The sequence below is a fragment of the Crinia signifera genome, chromosome 6, assembly GCF_055691185.1.
Source record: "Crinia signifera chromosome 6, ASM5569118v1, whole genome shotgun sequence".
NCBI classification, from domain to species: Eukaryota; Metazoa; Chordata; class Amphibia; order Anura; family Myobatrachidae; genus Crinia; species Crinia signifera.
In genome coordinates, this window is record NC_139222.1 from 187625787 (window position 1) to 187641141 (window position 15355).

General features: G+C 41.9%; 1 protein-coding gene across 2 annotated transcripts in view; it reads right to left on the reverse strand.

Annotated features, from left to right (window-relative positions):
* HEXD (hexosaminidase D) overlaps positions 1-15355 on the reverse strand; it is a 30588-nt gene that overhangs the window by 13483 nt on the left and 1750 nt on the right. Inside the window, exons 1-8 of one of the 2 annotated variants that reach the window (XM_083148429.1) lie at positions 14884-15018; positions 11708-11825; positions 9745-9854; positions 8019-8106; positions 7775-7939; positions 7489-7672; positions 6322-6393; positions 1350-1545 (exon numbers count right to left, since the gene is read on the reverse strand). In XM_083148429.1, the coding sequence (XP_083004555.1) occupies positions 1350-1545; positions 6322-6393; positions 7489-7672; positions 7775-7939; positions 8019-8106; positions 9745-9854; positions 11708-11825; positions 14884-14993 (1043 nt within the window). In that variant the 5' untranslated portion in view covers positions 14994-15018. Of the gene's footprint in view, positions 1-1349; positions 1546-6321; positions 6394-7488; positions 7673-7774; positions 7940-8018; positions 8107-9744; positions 9855-11707; positions 11826-14883; positions 15019-15355 lie in introns of those variants that run through there. The other variant, XM_083148430.1, reaches the window with a different exon arrangement.

Genomic DNA, 15355 nt, shown 5'->3' on the forward strand with positions numbered 1-15355 from the left:
TATAAAAAAAATATATTAATTGGTTGCTGTATGCAAGCTAAATTAACTTTGTGGTCTTTGCATATTAGGAGGACAAAGCAAAACTGTAGTAACTGCCTGCTGCTGCACCTGCCAACTGCTAAACTGCAGATGCCCTTCAGTATTCCTGGCTCCTGTATTTTCACTGCACCTTGTGTGTGTAGGGTGCCGGGTGATGCTCAGTCAAGATTCCGACGGTCATTAGTCTGACATCGGAATCCCGGCTGTTAAATGTCTGACTGTCGGGATCCCAACTGACAGGGGCTACTCTCCTTCGTGGGGTCCATGATCCCCATTGAGAGAGAATAGAACCTGTGGTGAGCGCAGAAAAACAGAGCCCTCAGCGTGGTGAACGCAGCAAGCCTGCAAGAGGCTCTGTAGCACACATGCCCCCTGTTGGAATCCCGGCAGTTGGGATTCTGATGTCAGAATAATGACCGTCGGAATTTGACTGTCTAAGGGTCATACCACACCTGTTGTGTAGAAATATGGTGCAGCGAGGTTCACTTTAAACTATGGTTTTGTGGCTCTAAACTATCCTTCAAGCTACGTATAGAGGTGTACTATTACAAAACATGCATGTCTTACGTGCTGTGTGGAACCTGACACAGCAAAAACAGTACAAAGACTGAAGGGCTGGGAGAAAGTACTATTTGCCTTATTTGTAGTAACCATTAATGAGGACATTCTTACCCCTTTCACATCGCCAAAATAACTTGGGTAATTCCCGGGTTGCTGAGGTGTCAATCTAGGTCAAGGTGCAGTGTAAACGCACCATGCCTAATAATCCTGGTTGATCAAACTAGCAATTGTAACAGGGTTAAACCCACGTCGGCCACTGTATTATGGTCAACCCGGGGTTAATGTGAAAGTGCCGGAGACAGAATTGAGGTCCCAAGTCTGTCCCGGTATAGCAATGTGAAAGGGGTATTTGTTTATTACATCAAATCTGGCCAAGGAAAGGTTTGTACAGTACAAAACAAAAATGTGAACACTGCCTGACATAATCCCTTTGCACTATTGTGTGCCCTGTATGCTAAACAGGATGTAGGCAGCGCTTTATTCCCTCAACCAACAGCAGCACATGGAGGGCTGACAGGAAGGAGACTGGTGCTAGACACACTTCCTAATGATTCACATATCCATCATATTTCTGGGTGAAAATGTGTTTTATTTTACCTTTCTATCAATAAATCATGGTGTGTGGCCCCTCCTGTGTGGTAGTAGGTTTATATCACATTAATAGTATAATATAATAAAATACATTTGAAAAAAGATCCACGTATCCTAAAGTAAGTGATATGAACAGCCATTGTTAGATAGCGCTGTACCTCTGCCAGCCTGTAATCGCTAGTCCTTGCAGGATACCGTGGGGTATGCTCTTGACCACCTGCTGCCAACGTCTGTGGTTTTCTAGATGATGTCCAATATGGGTCAGCTGCTGGGAGGTGCCAGTGGCACCTTTAAAAGCACTTGCAAGCCACATCTTATGGAAGCCACACTGCCAGTATTTGTCAACTAGAGCAACTGCAGGAATGTAAAAAAAAATACAAGACATTCAGCCACAAGGGGGCAATAGTGAAATTATACAAAGAAAAAATAACAGGGACTGTGAGTGAGTAGCATTATTCTCTCTTCACATATATTGTGCATATAACACATGCGCAGATGCACATTTACGCATTTGTGCTTATGTCTGTCCTAATTTGCATCGGACACAACTTGGCTGGATCTATTTTTCCAGTGAACTAGAGCATTTTGGGGAGTGAACGGGGCAGTGGAACTCATGTTACCACCGACTTGTTGGCATGTCCTGTGTACTTGTGCAGACAGGAAAGGGAAGCCTGTGTGACGGATCTCTTGCACCTAGAACTCTCAGGAATTACTAATTCGGTGTTCTTATTATTTGAATTCCTGCAAACGCAACTAACTAGACAATATTGTCTATGAACAATACCGGCAACGAGATCCGTGGAACCCCCGGACAAATTACATACTGCATACACACTGAATGATATTGGTATCGATATTGTTAAGTGACATGCTGGTGTTGATGATAAAGACAACATTTAAAGGCATGTGCAGACAACAGTAGATATAATTAATGATATTGAACATACACACTAGACAATATGAATGATATGTTGTTAACTATATAATTATTGTTCAAAGTGTTAACAATATATTGTCTAGTGCAGTGGTTCACACTTGCAGGGGTGCCCTGGGTTGGTGGTCCAGGACCAATTCAAATTATTTATGGTCAAAGTAATAGGCAAAACCATTGATTGTGGCTGACAATCATAACATATGTGGACAAACAGAAGCAAATCCTGTCCCTTACCACATAACTGACCCCCAAGGATGACATATAAAACACAATTTATTTAATCTAATATTTTATTCTAAAGTACTCAATAAGGGCCAGAGTGGAGAGTGATAAACAGCCAACCAATCAGATCAAACCCAGCCTGTAACATGACAGGAAGGAGCTGATTGGCTGGCCGTTTATCACTCGCCACTTTATCAATTTTTGAAGCTTGATACATCTGGCCCTAAGAAACGTTTGGCCTAGAGGTACCATGAATGAAATGTGTGATACTCTAGGGCGTTGTGATTCCAAAAACTTTGGAAACCACTGGTCTAGTGTGTATGAGGCTTTATACAAATGTAGTTATTTTACATTCTTATCCAATTTGCTGCTTAAAAGTATATGAAAATGATAAATAATTACTATTACTGATAGGAATACACTTGCCAATTGGTTTCAGATCTTACATATAGTATATAGTCAGTTTTATCCAATGATCCATTATTTATGAACACTTAGCCAATTTAGTCACTATATTTTCTATATTACACATATAGAAATGACATACACACAATGCAATAATGGTCACTTATTTTTACTTTGACGAAGATATATGGCTGGATGTAATAGAGTCTGATTTGGCCAGAGGTGTGGGATGCCGGACAAAATTGGGCATTTTTTTAAGCAGCAATCATTTATAAGGCTAAAAATGCTGGTAAATGATTGCGGATTCAAAAACACCTGAGTTAGGCCGGCATCCCGTGCCTCCACCGTACTCGGGCTCTATTTCATCTCACCAATTGTGTTAGTATTTGCTACATATAAAAGATATATGTCAGATATTGTATGTATGGTGATTTTATTTTCTCTATATGTAGATAGATCTGTATTAAATTGCACAAAACATTATAACTTGTTGTGGAACAATTGTCACAATTATATTAAATTAGATAATTGGATAACCAGAAATGATTTCACTTATTTATAGCATTACAGCCAATGGAACTAAATAGGACAGGTACCTAAATAGGACAGGTTTTTCCTGTCCCAGAAAAACCATCCACTGATGGGGTAGATGAGTCCCAGCACTGCCCTCCCCTCCTGTGAACCCCTTTAGCCCCTCTGCTCCAGTGGTCTTTAGCGGAGCTCCCCTGCCGCTGTGGCCGTTGCCAATCCTACAAGCATACTGACCGGCAGCAGGCTTGGGAGGACTCGGGCGTCCGAACACCCGAACGATCCCGAGTCCCCCGAGCCGTCCCCAGGCAGGGGAGCTCCGGCGTACGATTGCCGGAGCAAAGTTGAGGTGGCGAGAGAGCTGCCTGGTGGGGTTCGCTGGTGAGGTGATGCGCCAGTGGTGCACACCTGCAGGCACCACTAGCGCACACCTGTTGATTTGTGGCATGGCAGCGTGGCCCAGAAAATTTCCGGGACTGCCACTGAAGGGGTTAATGGGTTAACCATCATTGTATATAGGAAAATATCATTTTTTTTTTCATTTATCACATGAAGCAGTGGTTCTCAAACTGTGGGTCCCGACCTTCTCAGCATGGGGCCGCGACTCCATGTTGCTGACCATCAGGCTGATGACTTTTCTAATCTCAGTCAGTGATTGAAGGAGTTTGAAAAATCTATGGAATTGTCTGTTATTTTAGACTCCTCCCATCATTTTGTGCCTCCACAATGCTGCCAATGCTGCCTACACAGGTCATGTGATGACCTTCTGCTGTAACTTGCTGGGTTCCTGGAATTCTTTTTATTGTCTAATGGGGTCCCAGAGCAAAGTAGTTTGAGGACCCCTGACCTGAAGTAACAGTTATTCAATTACTACTTTAAATGATCATCTTATTAATGGACTTGTTCTATAGCAATGTTTGTCATGTAATTGGATAATTATTTAAGCATTACCCGTGTAATTAAATAATCTTTAGCTTCGAAAGCAAGCAACAAAAGGTCTCTGGCTAGACCATCTTTTTTCTGAAATGGGGCCAGGTGATAAAGAAAGTGCATCACAGATGCCGCAAGCATTTGAGAATCCTATATAATTAAAGGCAAATGCGGCTCCTCACCTCTATGGCCTATCCCGGGAATTCAAGTGTTGTGAGACATTAATGTTGTGTCATTTTGACAAGCTGGTAACTAATAGATGATAACACAGAACTGCACACTAGTGTTTTCATTAATGATTCTTGCACTGGTGTACGTGCCTGGAGACTGTAATGGTGTACCACAGAGTGCTTTCTGCAGAATAGAGCAGCTGGAAGTCTGGCTCAGAGCTTTCTGTAAGTACAGTGCTAAGAATGCTAGCATTTATGAAGCTGATAACTGCATTCAAAGTGCCCATGACACTAATGTGATGTTATCAGACTACCCCTAATTGACACTTGGGGCAATATGTAATGGCCCCCACACACAGCACAATTTTCAGGCACTTTCTGAGCGATTTTACTAAATCGCTCAGAAAATGCCTGAAAATGCATGTAAATCGCTGTGTATATAGCCCACACAGCGATTTACATGCGCGCCCCCGCCGTTCTGAATCTGCACAAGATTCAGAATGGCCCGGTCAGTCAATTCATAACAGTCGCTCAGAAGCTCCTGCTCATCTCCCGCATGTGTGGCGCGGGGATGAGCAGGGCCATCTGAGCGACTGTCATGCCGGTGACTGTGACTGTCAAGCCCCGCTGCCACCGACCTGGAAGCCCCGCCGCCGCCTGGAAGCCCCGCCGCCGCCGCCGCCTGGAAGCCCCGCCGCCGCCGCCGCCTGGAAGCCCCGCTGCCGCCGCCTGGAAGCCTCGCCGCCGGAGCCCAGCAGAGACGCTTCCTGGACCTGCCGGGTGCCGCGCCCGCCCTCTGCAGTCAGATGGAAGCTGCAGTGAGAGGACGCGACGCTGGAAGACAACGGAGTTGGTAAGTATATTCTTTTTTTTTTTTTTTACACTGTGCCACCAACGGTTGAGGGGAGAGGGGAATGCCACACTATACCACCAACGATTAAACTTTTTATATGGGGGACTAAAACTATTAAACTGTGTATGCATATATATATATACTGTGTGTATATATATATATATATATATATATATATATATATGTATATGTATATGTATATATATGTATATGTATATATATGTATATGTATATGTATATATATATATGTATATATATGTGTATATATATATATATATATATACACTATGTATGTGTATGTATATATATATATATATATATATATACTGTGTGTGTATATATATATATATATATATATATATATATATATATATATATATATATATATATATATATATATATATATATATATATATATACTGTGTGTATATATATATATATATATATATAGCGCAGTCTGGGCAGGCACATCCAGAGTAGCCAGCTGCACAATGTCCAGTCGTGACAGATTTGAGATCTCCCGTGCTGAATCTCCCAATTTGAATCTCTGACACAAATCTCTCTGTATGTGGCTCATTGTCTGAAATGAGCCAATTAGTGAAATCTCTTGTGCTGAATCTCCCGTCATGTATCTCTGGCACACATCTCTGCGTATGTAGGGCCCTTAATAGTCTGCAAGGTACAGGCTATTCTGCAATTCTGGCCATATTTTGTGAAACAACAATTATTTACAGGACAAAACCAACCTGGCTATGTCTTTTATTGCCCTTGTTGTTCCAGGAAACCACAAGCTACATATATGAAGAGTACATGTCTCATTTGACTTTGTCTGATTTAAAAAAACAAACTATCATCTATATTGCTGGCTGCATCTACAACAGGGATGGGAAACATTTGGCCTTCCAGCTGTTGTTTAACTACACATCCCATGATGCCCTGCTACAGTTTTGCTATTTGGCCATGTTAAAACTGTTGCAGGGCATGCTGGGATGAGTAGTTTACCATCAGCTGGAGGGCCAAATGTTCCCCATCTGACCTACAAGATGTAGAATAAACAGCATATTACATTTGGATATATTTCCACATACTTTTGTTGTCAACATCCAGGTTTGGTGTGTAGTCCCAGATCATAGGCTCCACCAACTGGGCCACGCCAGATTCTGAGGGAGACAGCAATTACTTGTTAAAGAAGTATTAATACCAGGCATCAATATCTAATATGTATAAGGATGCAAGACAAAGTCAGGTATTCAATGCGGCCGGCGAGGGGGTTAAACTGCGAGGATTGCAGAAAACCAGCGATCCTCGCTGTTTAACCCTCGCTCTATTCAACGTTCTGGGGAAATCCTTGTCGTCACAGGACGGCGAGAATTCCCCAAAACAGCGAGACCCGTGGCTAATGCAGAAAACTCGCTGTATTTAGCCGTGAGTCTCGCTGCTTCTGGAGCCGCATACGCTCAAAAAATGGAGCGAGGGGGAATTGGCGTATGAGGGGGGGTGCGTTGAATACTGACAGGGTGAGTGGTGACAGCGAGCAGGAAGTCCTGCTCGCTGTCGCCGCTCGCCCACAGCATTGAATACCTGCCAAAGTATTACGATTATTTTATTTACAGAGATGAAAATACAGTGAATCTATGTCTAAGGAAAACATTACTTTTACTTAAAATGCTTAAAAAAAGCTTAAAGAGCATAGTGAATATGCCATATATGTAAAGGCTTAAAGAACTTATTGTAAGGTAGGTAAGACCGTTAAATACAGTATATAATTGCTGCCCTGGTTTGGAAACTATACATTTCTGAATGGTCTGTTTAAATGAAATTGGTTTATAGGTTTATTGCCATGATCAAACACAGGTTTATTTTATAGCACAGTGCGGGACATTTACTAAGATGTGAATTAGACTTCACATATGATGTTGCTATGGGCAACCAATCAGATCATGTCTACTATCTTCTAGAGGGTGCTAAATAAATAAGAAGTAGATTCTGATTGGTTGCCCATAGCAACATCACATGTGAAGTCTTATTCCCATATTTCTTATAAGTCAGCAACAGCTGCAGGGTAAAAGGCAATCAGATATTGCTTCCAGCTCACTGTTGGGCGATTCTGAAAGGATATAAAACTGGGCCACTTTGCAATGAAAATGTAAATAATTATCTGAATAGCAGGCACCGATCATTACAACACTCCTGGAAAGCAGTTCTCCATTTTGATTGAAGGAACCAACACATGTTATGTAACCACATCCACTGACCTGTCAGTGTTTGGGCACACGCCCCACGCAGCATGTCATCCCACGCAATAGGCTTGATACCAGGATAAGACGAAACTACATGCGAGGCCACTTTCTTCAGGTGGGATAGAAAGAGGTCTTCTACAGAGTGGCCATTTTCAGAAAAATACTTCTTGGACTCCTCTCCTTCCCCAAGGTAATAAACCTAAATGAGGGGAGGCAATAGATTCTGGTCTGAATATCTGCACATCACTGAACCAAACTCTGCTAGTAGTGTCACAATGTCTGTGGTCCCGTAACACTGTACCTCATCAGAGCCAATATGAAGCCAATGAACCTCAGGATGAAGCTCCATCACCTGTCTTATCATAGCTCGGAGGAGCTTGTGAGATTCCTCCTTGTGAGGGTTCAAGCTGTTTGGGTACATTGGGACCTCTCTTAGGTGGGCAAACTGTTTGTGCTTCAGAACGAACTGCAAATGACAAGATGTTGGCAAAATTAGTACCTGGATATCCCATGATAAAAGAACAATTCCAAATCCATTGTTTTACCTCCATGTGGCCAAATGTTTGTATGAGCGGAATAACTTCTAAGCGGTGGAGCTGCGCAAGCCTCAATATCTCTCGGATCTCCTGAGGGCTGGATGGACACAAGCAATTTAAATAGAATTATTTTACCAATATATCAATAGCTCTTACTCCCCACACAATGAAGTTCCTATGCCATGTAACTCTGCTGTTCAGAAATGACTTGTCCCTGCCAGCAGCGGACAGCAGAAAAGTTAAAAGTACATTGTGGTCATTATGTAGCAGTCAATGGAACTAAGGGGGTGATTCAGTTTCACTAGCAAAGCACATTTAGGGCCTGATTCATTCGCACGCAGTACCGATGTTGCGCTACATTACATGTTGCGTTACATTAGGCATATATGCATGGTTAGCATAACCCAGCGGTTCTCAAACTGTGGGTCTTGACCTTCTCACCATGGGGTCGCGCCTCCATGTTGCTGACCATAAGGCTAATAACTTTTCTAATCTCAGTCAATGATTCAAGGAGTTTGTTAAATCTGTTAAATTGTCTGTTATTTTAGACTCCTCCCATCATTTTGTGCCATCACAATGCTGCCATGTATGTGCTGTCTGCTGACTACACATGTGATGTGATGGGTTATGGTATATTAGACTCCTCCCATCACTGTGTGCCTCCACAATGCTGCCATGTATGTGCTGTCTGCTGACTACACATGTGATGTGATGGGTTATGGTATATTAGACTCCTCCCATCACTGTGTTCCTCCACAATGCTGCCATGCCTGTGCTGTCTTCTGACTACACATGTGATGTGATGACCTTCTGCAGTAACTTGCTGGGGTCCTGTCATTAGTTTTATTGTCTGATTGACCCAGCACAAAATAGTTTTAGGACCCTTGGCATAACCTATATAACTTATGACAAAAACCAAAGTTATGTGTGAACCTAAAGAAGTCACTAGAAGTCAGATATGAGATGAGAGGGGAATAGGGCGCAGTGCCATGGGAATTAGAACAGTTTCAGGGAAGGATCATAGTAAGGAAGGCTGGAGTTGCAACTTTTGTCACAAGGGATTTAATTAGGCTGCCATGATACAGGCCCTTAATATTCAGTCAGAATAGTCATTGTTATGTGCTCCATGCCGCAAAAAAATCACCATATTCTATTAAAAAGTTAGTATGCTGTCATACAAAAACTTGTAACCAATATCACCAGAATTATCACTGTTGCACAGAGTATTTCAGTAGAGGAGTTGGCTGCTCTTGTGGAAGGAGGAGACCTGTCCACATGTGGGATTATGTGAGGACAGGGGCAGTCATATGATGTGTGAGGAAAATGAGAGGGAAACAGGAAGCCATAGACAGAGAATTTAATTGAAAAGGAGCAAAGGTCCCAAAATTGCATTGTACATGTATTAGCACACACATATCATTATGAAGAAACAACAGCTGTAAAACGGCACCCCTCCCTCTCAGGGTCATAAATGTCCTAAGTATTATTTATTCAGTTGTCAGTTTTAGCACATATTTATATACACATATTTATATGTTTGCATAAGGTGGTGTTGAATTTAAGTAACAGTTACAGACGTACAGCCTGCAGTAGGGAGACGTGGTAAGATTGAACAGTTTATTTTCTATTGAAGCTTCTTATATGATAAATACATGCCATGGGTGTCTTTGCCCTTAAAATCTAAAGTTATAATGAGGTTAAAACAGGGGTGTGACTGGTTGTATTACACTTATACCTGTAGGCATGAGCAGCCCGCAGCTGCAGCAGCTCTCCATAGTAGGGAAAGGTGTCCTCGTACTCTATCAGCAGCCCATTTGCTCCGAGGGCAGAGAAGAGAGGAAAGACCTAGACAGGGAATGTAACTACTATCAAATGTACAATACAGGATACAGGCAATAAAGTAACAGGAGACAGAGAAAGTACATGGGATCGGACACACTTTTAAATGTGCATACTAGTATTATGAGACCATTATAACATACTTCAAATGCATAAACACTTTCTGGATTCATCTGGCCAACCAATGAGCATACTATAGTGATTATTTACTTGCACAGCTCAAAACAATCAGACTGTAAAACGCATATTTGACCTAATTTACTCATATAAATAAATGTAATCCAATCCAAAAATGTCAGTACCTGTTATATTATTATTTATTTTGAAACTATTTAGAGTAGATGCTGCCATCTAATGTAGCTTTCACATCACACTTTTAAAACGGTATATTGCCGTTTTTTTGCCTTTTAAAACGTTTAAGGCTGCAGTGTGAAAGTGTCATAGTTGAAATACCATTTAAAGTTAACTGGTATTTCAACACGTTTAAAAAGCAGAGTCCTACCCGTTTTAAAGCCAATTCACAGCCGTTTTTTGTGCTGTCTGAATGGCACTGAAATGGTATTTAGTAAAAAATAAAGGTTAGAGCACTGTGATAGGCTGTCCCTTCCCTGAACCAGGAAATAAGCTGTGGGTAGAAACGTGTTCAGAGGTTAAACGGCTTGACTGGTGATGTGAATTGTACTTAAACGGTATTTTTAAATGGTAATCTGCTGCAATATGAACACTAGACCCGTTTAAAATACCATTTAAAATTACAGTTTTTCAAAATGTTTCAAAATGTTTTATGTGATGTGAAAGCTACATTACTCTGAAACCTGTGATTTGGTGAAAACTACACAAAGCTGGTACAGAAGTGCCTAGGCTGGGATGTGCTTCATATAATAATACCCCATTACCTGCATCCAATAGTTCATCTTAACAAAGATACCTGTAACGCAATTCAAGGCCGCCATCAGGGGTGTACAGGTGGTATTATACCTATATGGGGCTTAGCAAACATGGAGGGTCCGGGTGATGATCACAGCATGCTTCTCATATTGTGAATCAGAAGCAGTTATTGTCTGGGATCATTAGTGCCAGAAGCAGGGACAGGTCAGGAATTAGGTAATTACCAGGCCTCCCACCCTCTCAGATACAGCAGGTCTCCCCTCAGGACCCCAGTCAGCTTTCCTGTCTTCCACTCCCAGCTCACCTCCTCTATTCTGCTCTTAGCCACCTGCTCCCATTGGCCTAGCATAGTGTGTCCTGTGCATTATGCAGAAGAAGGCATCGTAGTTGAGGTGCAGCGTGAAGAGTTCCCATTTTGCACCTTTAATCTTTTATAATATAAAGTATGTCCAATTGTATAAAAGAAAAAAATTGCATCCATCCCCTCAGATATGTACCTCTGCTTCTTTCACAATTTTTTTTTAGTTCATTTGAAGACCACAATAATTAACAATGATCCATACAGATACATATAAAACTATCAAAGAGCAGTAAAAGACACAATGAATCATTTACGTATAAAATACACATAGTGATCCATTTTATACAATATTACTAGGGGGTAAAAAAAACACCTCCTTATTTAACCCTTTGAGCGCCAAGTAAATTTGTCAGAATAGATATGAAAATTGACAGGCAAACATTGTTATCCATCCTCAAGATCTGTAATGTTTACCTTAAATAGAAAATATAAAAAAAAAATTCTCAGCTTCATAACATACATCTACTCTTTGGGGGCAAACTGATGAGATGGGGGCTTAGTCTTTTTGATTTGTACTCGCACCATTTCTGATGACAGCCCTGATAGCAATATACTACAGGGAATCAGAGCACATGCATGAAATAAAAGCATAGAATAAAAACACTGTTACCTCAGCAAGGTATGAGACCTTTGGGGGAGCTCCTTTCAGGTCTAGATGAACCAATGTCAAGTTGAAGGCCACTTTTTCATCTGCACTGAGGCCACCATTGTCTGAGATGTTGAGCTGTCTGCAGTATGAGCACAAAAGGTTATAATTACTAAAAGTATCTCTTTACCTAAAAATTGCTGTTGTAAAAAACATCTGCATTTTGACTGTGTGCTTTAATTCTCTTAAAAAAAAATTGTATACAGATTAAATTATAATAAAAACAGACTAGGCTGCTAATGACAAATGTCAACACAGAATAAGGAAACCGTAAAAAATTGTCCATTAGTCTCTACATTTGCAGGTGTTTGTTCTCAGAAATGTTCAGAAATCTAAAGTCAGGTACACACACTAGACCAGGCATGTCCAACCTGCGGCCCTCCAGCTGTTGTGAAACTACACATCCCAGGATGCCTTACCATGGTATTGCTAATAGGGAATGCTAAAACTATGGCAAGGCATGCTGGGATGTGTAGTTTCACAACAGCTGAAGGGCCGCAGGTTGGACATGCCTGCACTAGACAATAATTTAAACAAATTTGCCAATATCGACTTGTCATTGCGACACATTCTTCAAATCATCCAGTGTGTGCCCACTACATCATTAGTAAGTCGGTACATGCAGCTCAATCGGGGGATATAGCTTATAATGCTATGCTGTCAAATGCAACATGGAATCCTGGCACCCTGGCATTACTTGCCGCTATGAGCATTGGCATCACAGTCTGGTCATATCGCTAACAATCACGTGTAGTATGTACCTAGCATAATGCATTCAGTCCCTATTATAAATATGAGATATTGTAGTTCAAATGTACACTGAATGCATTCAGCTATTACTAATAGTGTATAACACAGTACATTACAATGCAGGTTGAACATTTCATATAGGATATCACAGCAGGGTTACCAGCACCCATCCGGGATTACTCCGAACAGTCCTGTAATTAAGACCGGAGTCTGGAGGGGTGGCATTCCGGACTATACAATGTCCGGGAACAGGCAGCTACTACACTGTGTACCCAGCTAGTAACTGTCTATTCCTGGACATTGTATAGTACAGGAACACCACCACTCTGAATGCTGGACTTAGGGCGGGATGTATTAACATACATCGCCGCCCTTCGCACTGCAGCCGCCGCGATGCTGCCGCATATGTACTAACATATGCGGCCAGCATCGGGTTGCGGTGACGGAGACCCCCGCGATACCTGTGATGTGGGCTGCGGGGGTCTCCGTCACCTCCCGGCGGCTGGCAGCTTCCCCCTGCGTCTCCTCCTCCCCCCTAAAGCCAGATGTCCTCCCGGCTGTCACACCAGGGGGAGGAGGAGATTTTGGAGGACGGGAGGGGGGCGATACCCAGCCTTGCGAAAACGGGGCGGACGGGGATTGATACATAGGAAAATGTCGTAAAACGGGGGTTTTACAGCATTTTCCCTTTAGTAAATCTCGCCCTTAATTACCTGACTGTCTGGAGTAATCCCAGAGTGGTGGAAACCCTACATCAAAGCCTGGTGATTTATAGGCAGAGCCAGTTTGTGGACCAAAAGGTTGGTAGAAATTTGCATATCAAACAATAATTATTATCCCAATTAGCAGTATGCTATTCACTGTATGTATAGGCTTGCTATAGTATCCCTTTAATCTGGGATCCCTATTATTTGAAGAGGTTCTATAGATGGCTAAATTCAAGTCTGCATTTCACCTGGTTTTAATCAGCCACAGACTATGTGTATGTCATAGGTACCCCATATTAAAAGTATATGATGGCAAGTTTATGCATATTTGGTACAGTAGAATATACAGAACATTTACTGGATTTGATATAGATCAGGAGTTCTCAACTACAGATCTCAAGTACCATGTACAACTGGGTTAGTATTTATCCCACCTGGTTCCACAAACAGACATCCTAGAAACATAGGTTGAGCTTGGTACACACTGGCAGATTTACCTGAAGATCCACTTATCTATAGATAGACCTGTAGTCATATCAGGCAGCGTGTTATCCATACACACTGCCTGATTCATCCTGTCTGATATCACAACTAGGAGGGCACATGTCAGTTGTCAATCACCTCCTTGTGTAGGTGTACGGCCAACGCGATAAGTCTGTGAATTACATCATTTACAGACATATCGCTGGTACACACTGGTCGATGGTCTGGCGATATATCAACCATTGTGTACCCAGCTTTATCCATTTTAAAGGGATAATATGGTAAGTCTATCAAAACATGACCTGTTGGGGATCTCAAGGGTACTTATTTATACAGACCAGTGGTTCTCAAACTCAGCCCTCAGATATAGACCAAGGGCCACAGTCCTCATTGAATGCTAAAAGTCCAGGTTTTAATACAATACCTAAATGAGCACAGGTGACTTAAATCGTACCTCTGTGCTCAAGGATGGATATCACTAAAACCTGGACCCTTATGCTGGGTACACACTGGCCAATATATATGAGCCTTTCATTTGAATAACTGGTATATCTCTGATCCCTCGGACAGTGTGTACCAGCAATGTGTCTGTGACTTACATATTTTGCATCTAAAGATAGTTAATTCAAACTGATTTAAGTGCTAATTAAGTCACCTGTGCCCAAGCTTGGTTATCCTTAAAATCTGGACCATTAATGCGATTTGAGGACCGCGTTTAAGAACCTCTGCCATATGCTGTGGTGCCTCTGTGCTGTGCTCTGTACACTCATATGGGGCCAGATGTACTAATTTTTAAAAGTGATAAAATGGAGAGTGATAAACCACCAACCAATCAGCTCGTAAGTGCCATGTTGTGGGATGTGTTTGAAAAATAACAGGAAGGAGCTGATTGGTTGGTGGTTTATCATGCTCCATTTTATCACTTTTCAAGGCTTAGTACATCTTGCCCACAGAACCAAAGATAGGGCCTGGAAATTTATGCTATAGGAATAATAATCTGACGACACAATGCATCAATGTTTCCTAATCTTGGTCCTCAAAGCACACCAAAAGTCCAGGGTTTAGTGATATCCATGCTTAAGCACAGATGGTTAAAGCAATAAACTGAGGTACTCATTAATAACCCCTTCACACTGAAGCCACGGCTCTAAAACAGGATAGCGAACATGGGTCAAAGCTGGGACTTTATGAAATACTTACCCCTTCGTAACGCTGCTGGGACCTGGGTCATCTCCACTCACATAGGACACTTGGAGATGATGTACTCCACAAGCGTTCCTGAGACAGCCAATCGGCAGCCTTTTAGGCATGACCAGGGTCTTTCACACTGTAGCCGACTTTGGTAGCAGACACGGGGATAAACCCAGTCACAGCCAGGTTGACCTAGTCACACCAAGCCTTCAGGTAGTGCTCTGAATAATATCCATTGGATATCCATAGGGCTATTTCACACACATTGTTTTTTGTCAATTCAGTAGAAGTGACAAATATATTAGGGCTTTCACAAGGCATGAATATGCACAAACATGGCATGGTAACCATGTTACAGCCTTGATAACCACTGACTAGGATGGCTGCTGTGCCTCTTCACTGTTGTACCATGCAGTAAAAGGTCAAGTCGATCTGACCATAACATTACATATGGCACAAAACTGTTGCCAGTGAAAGCAAC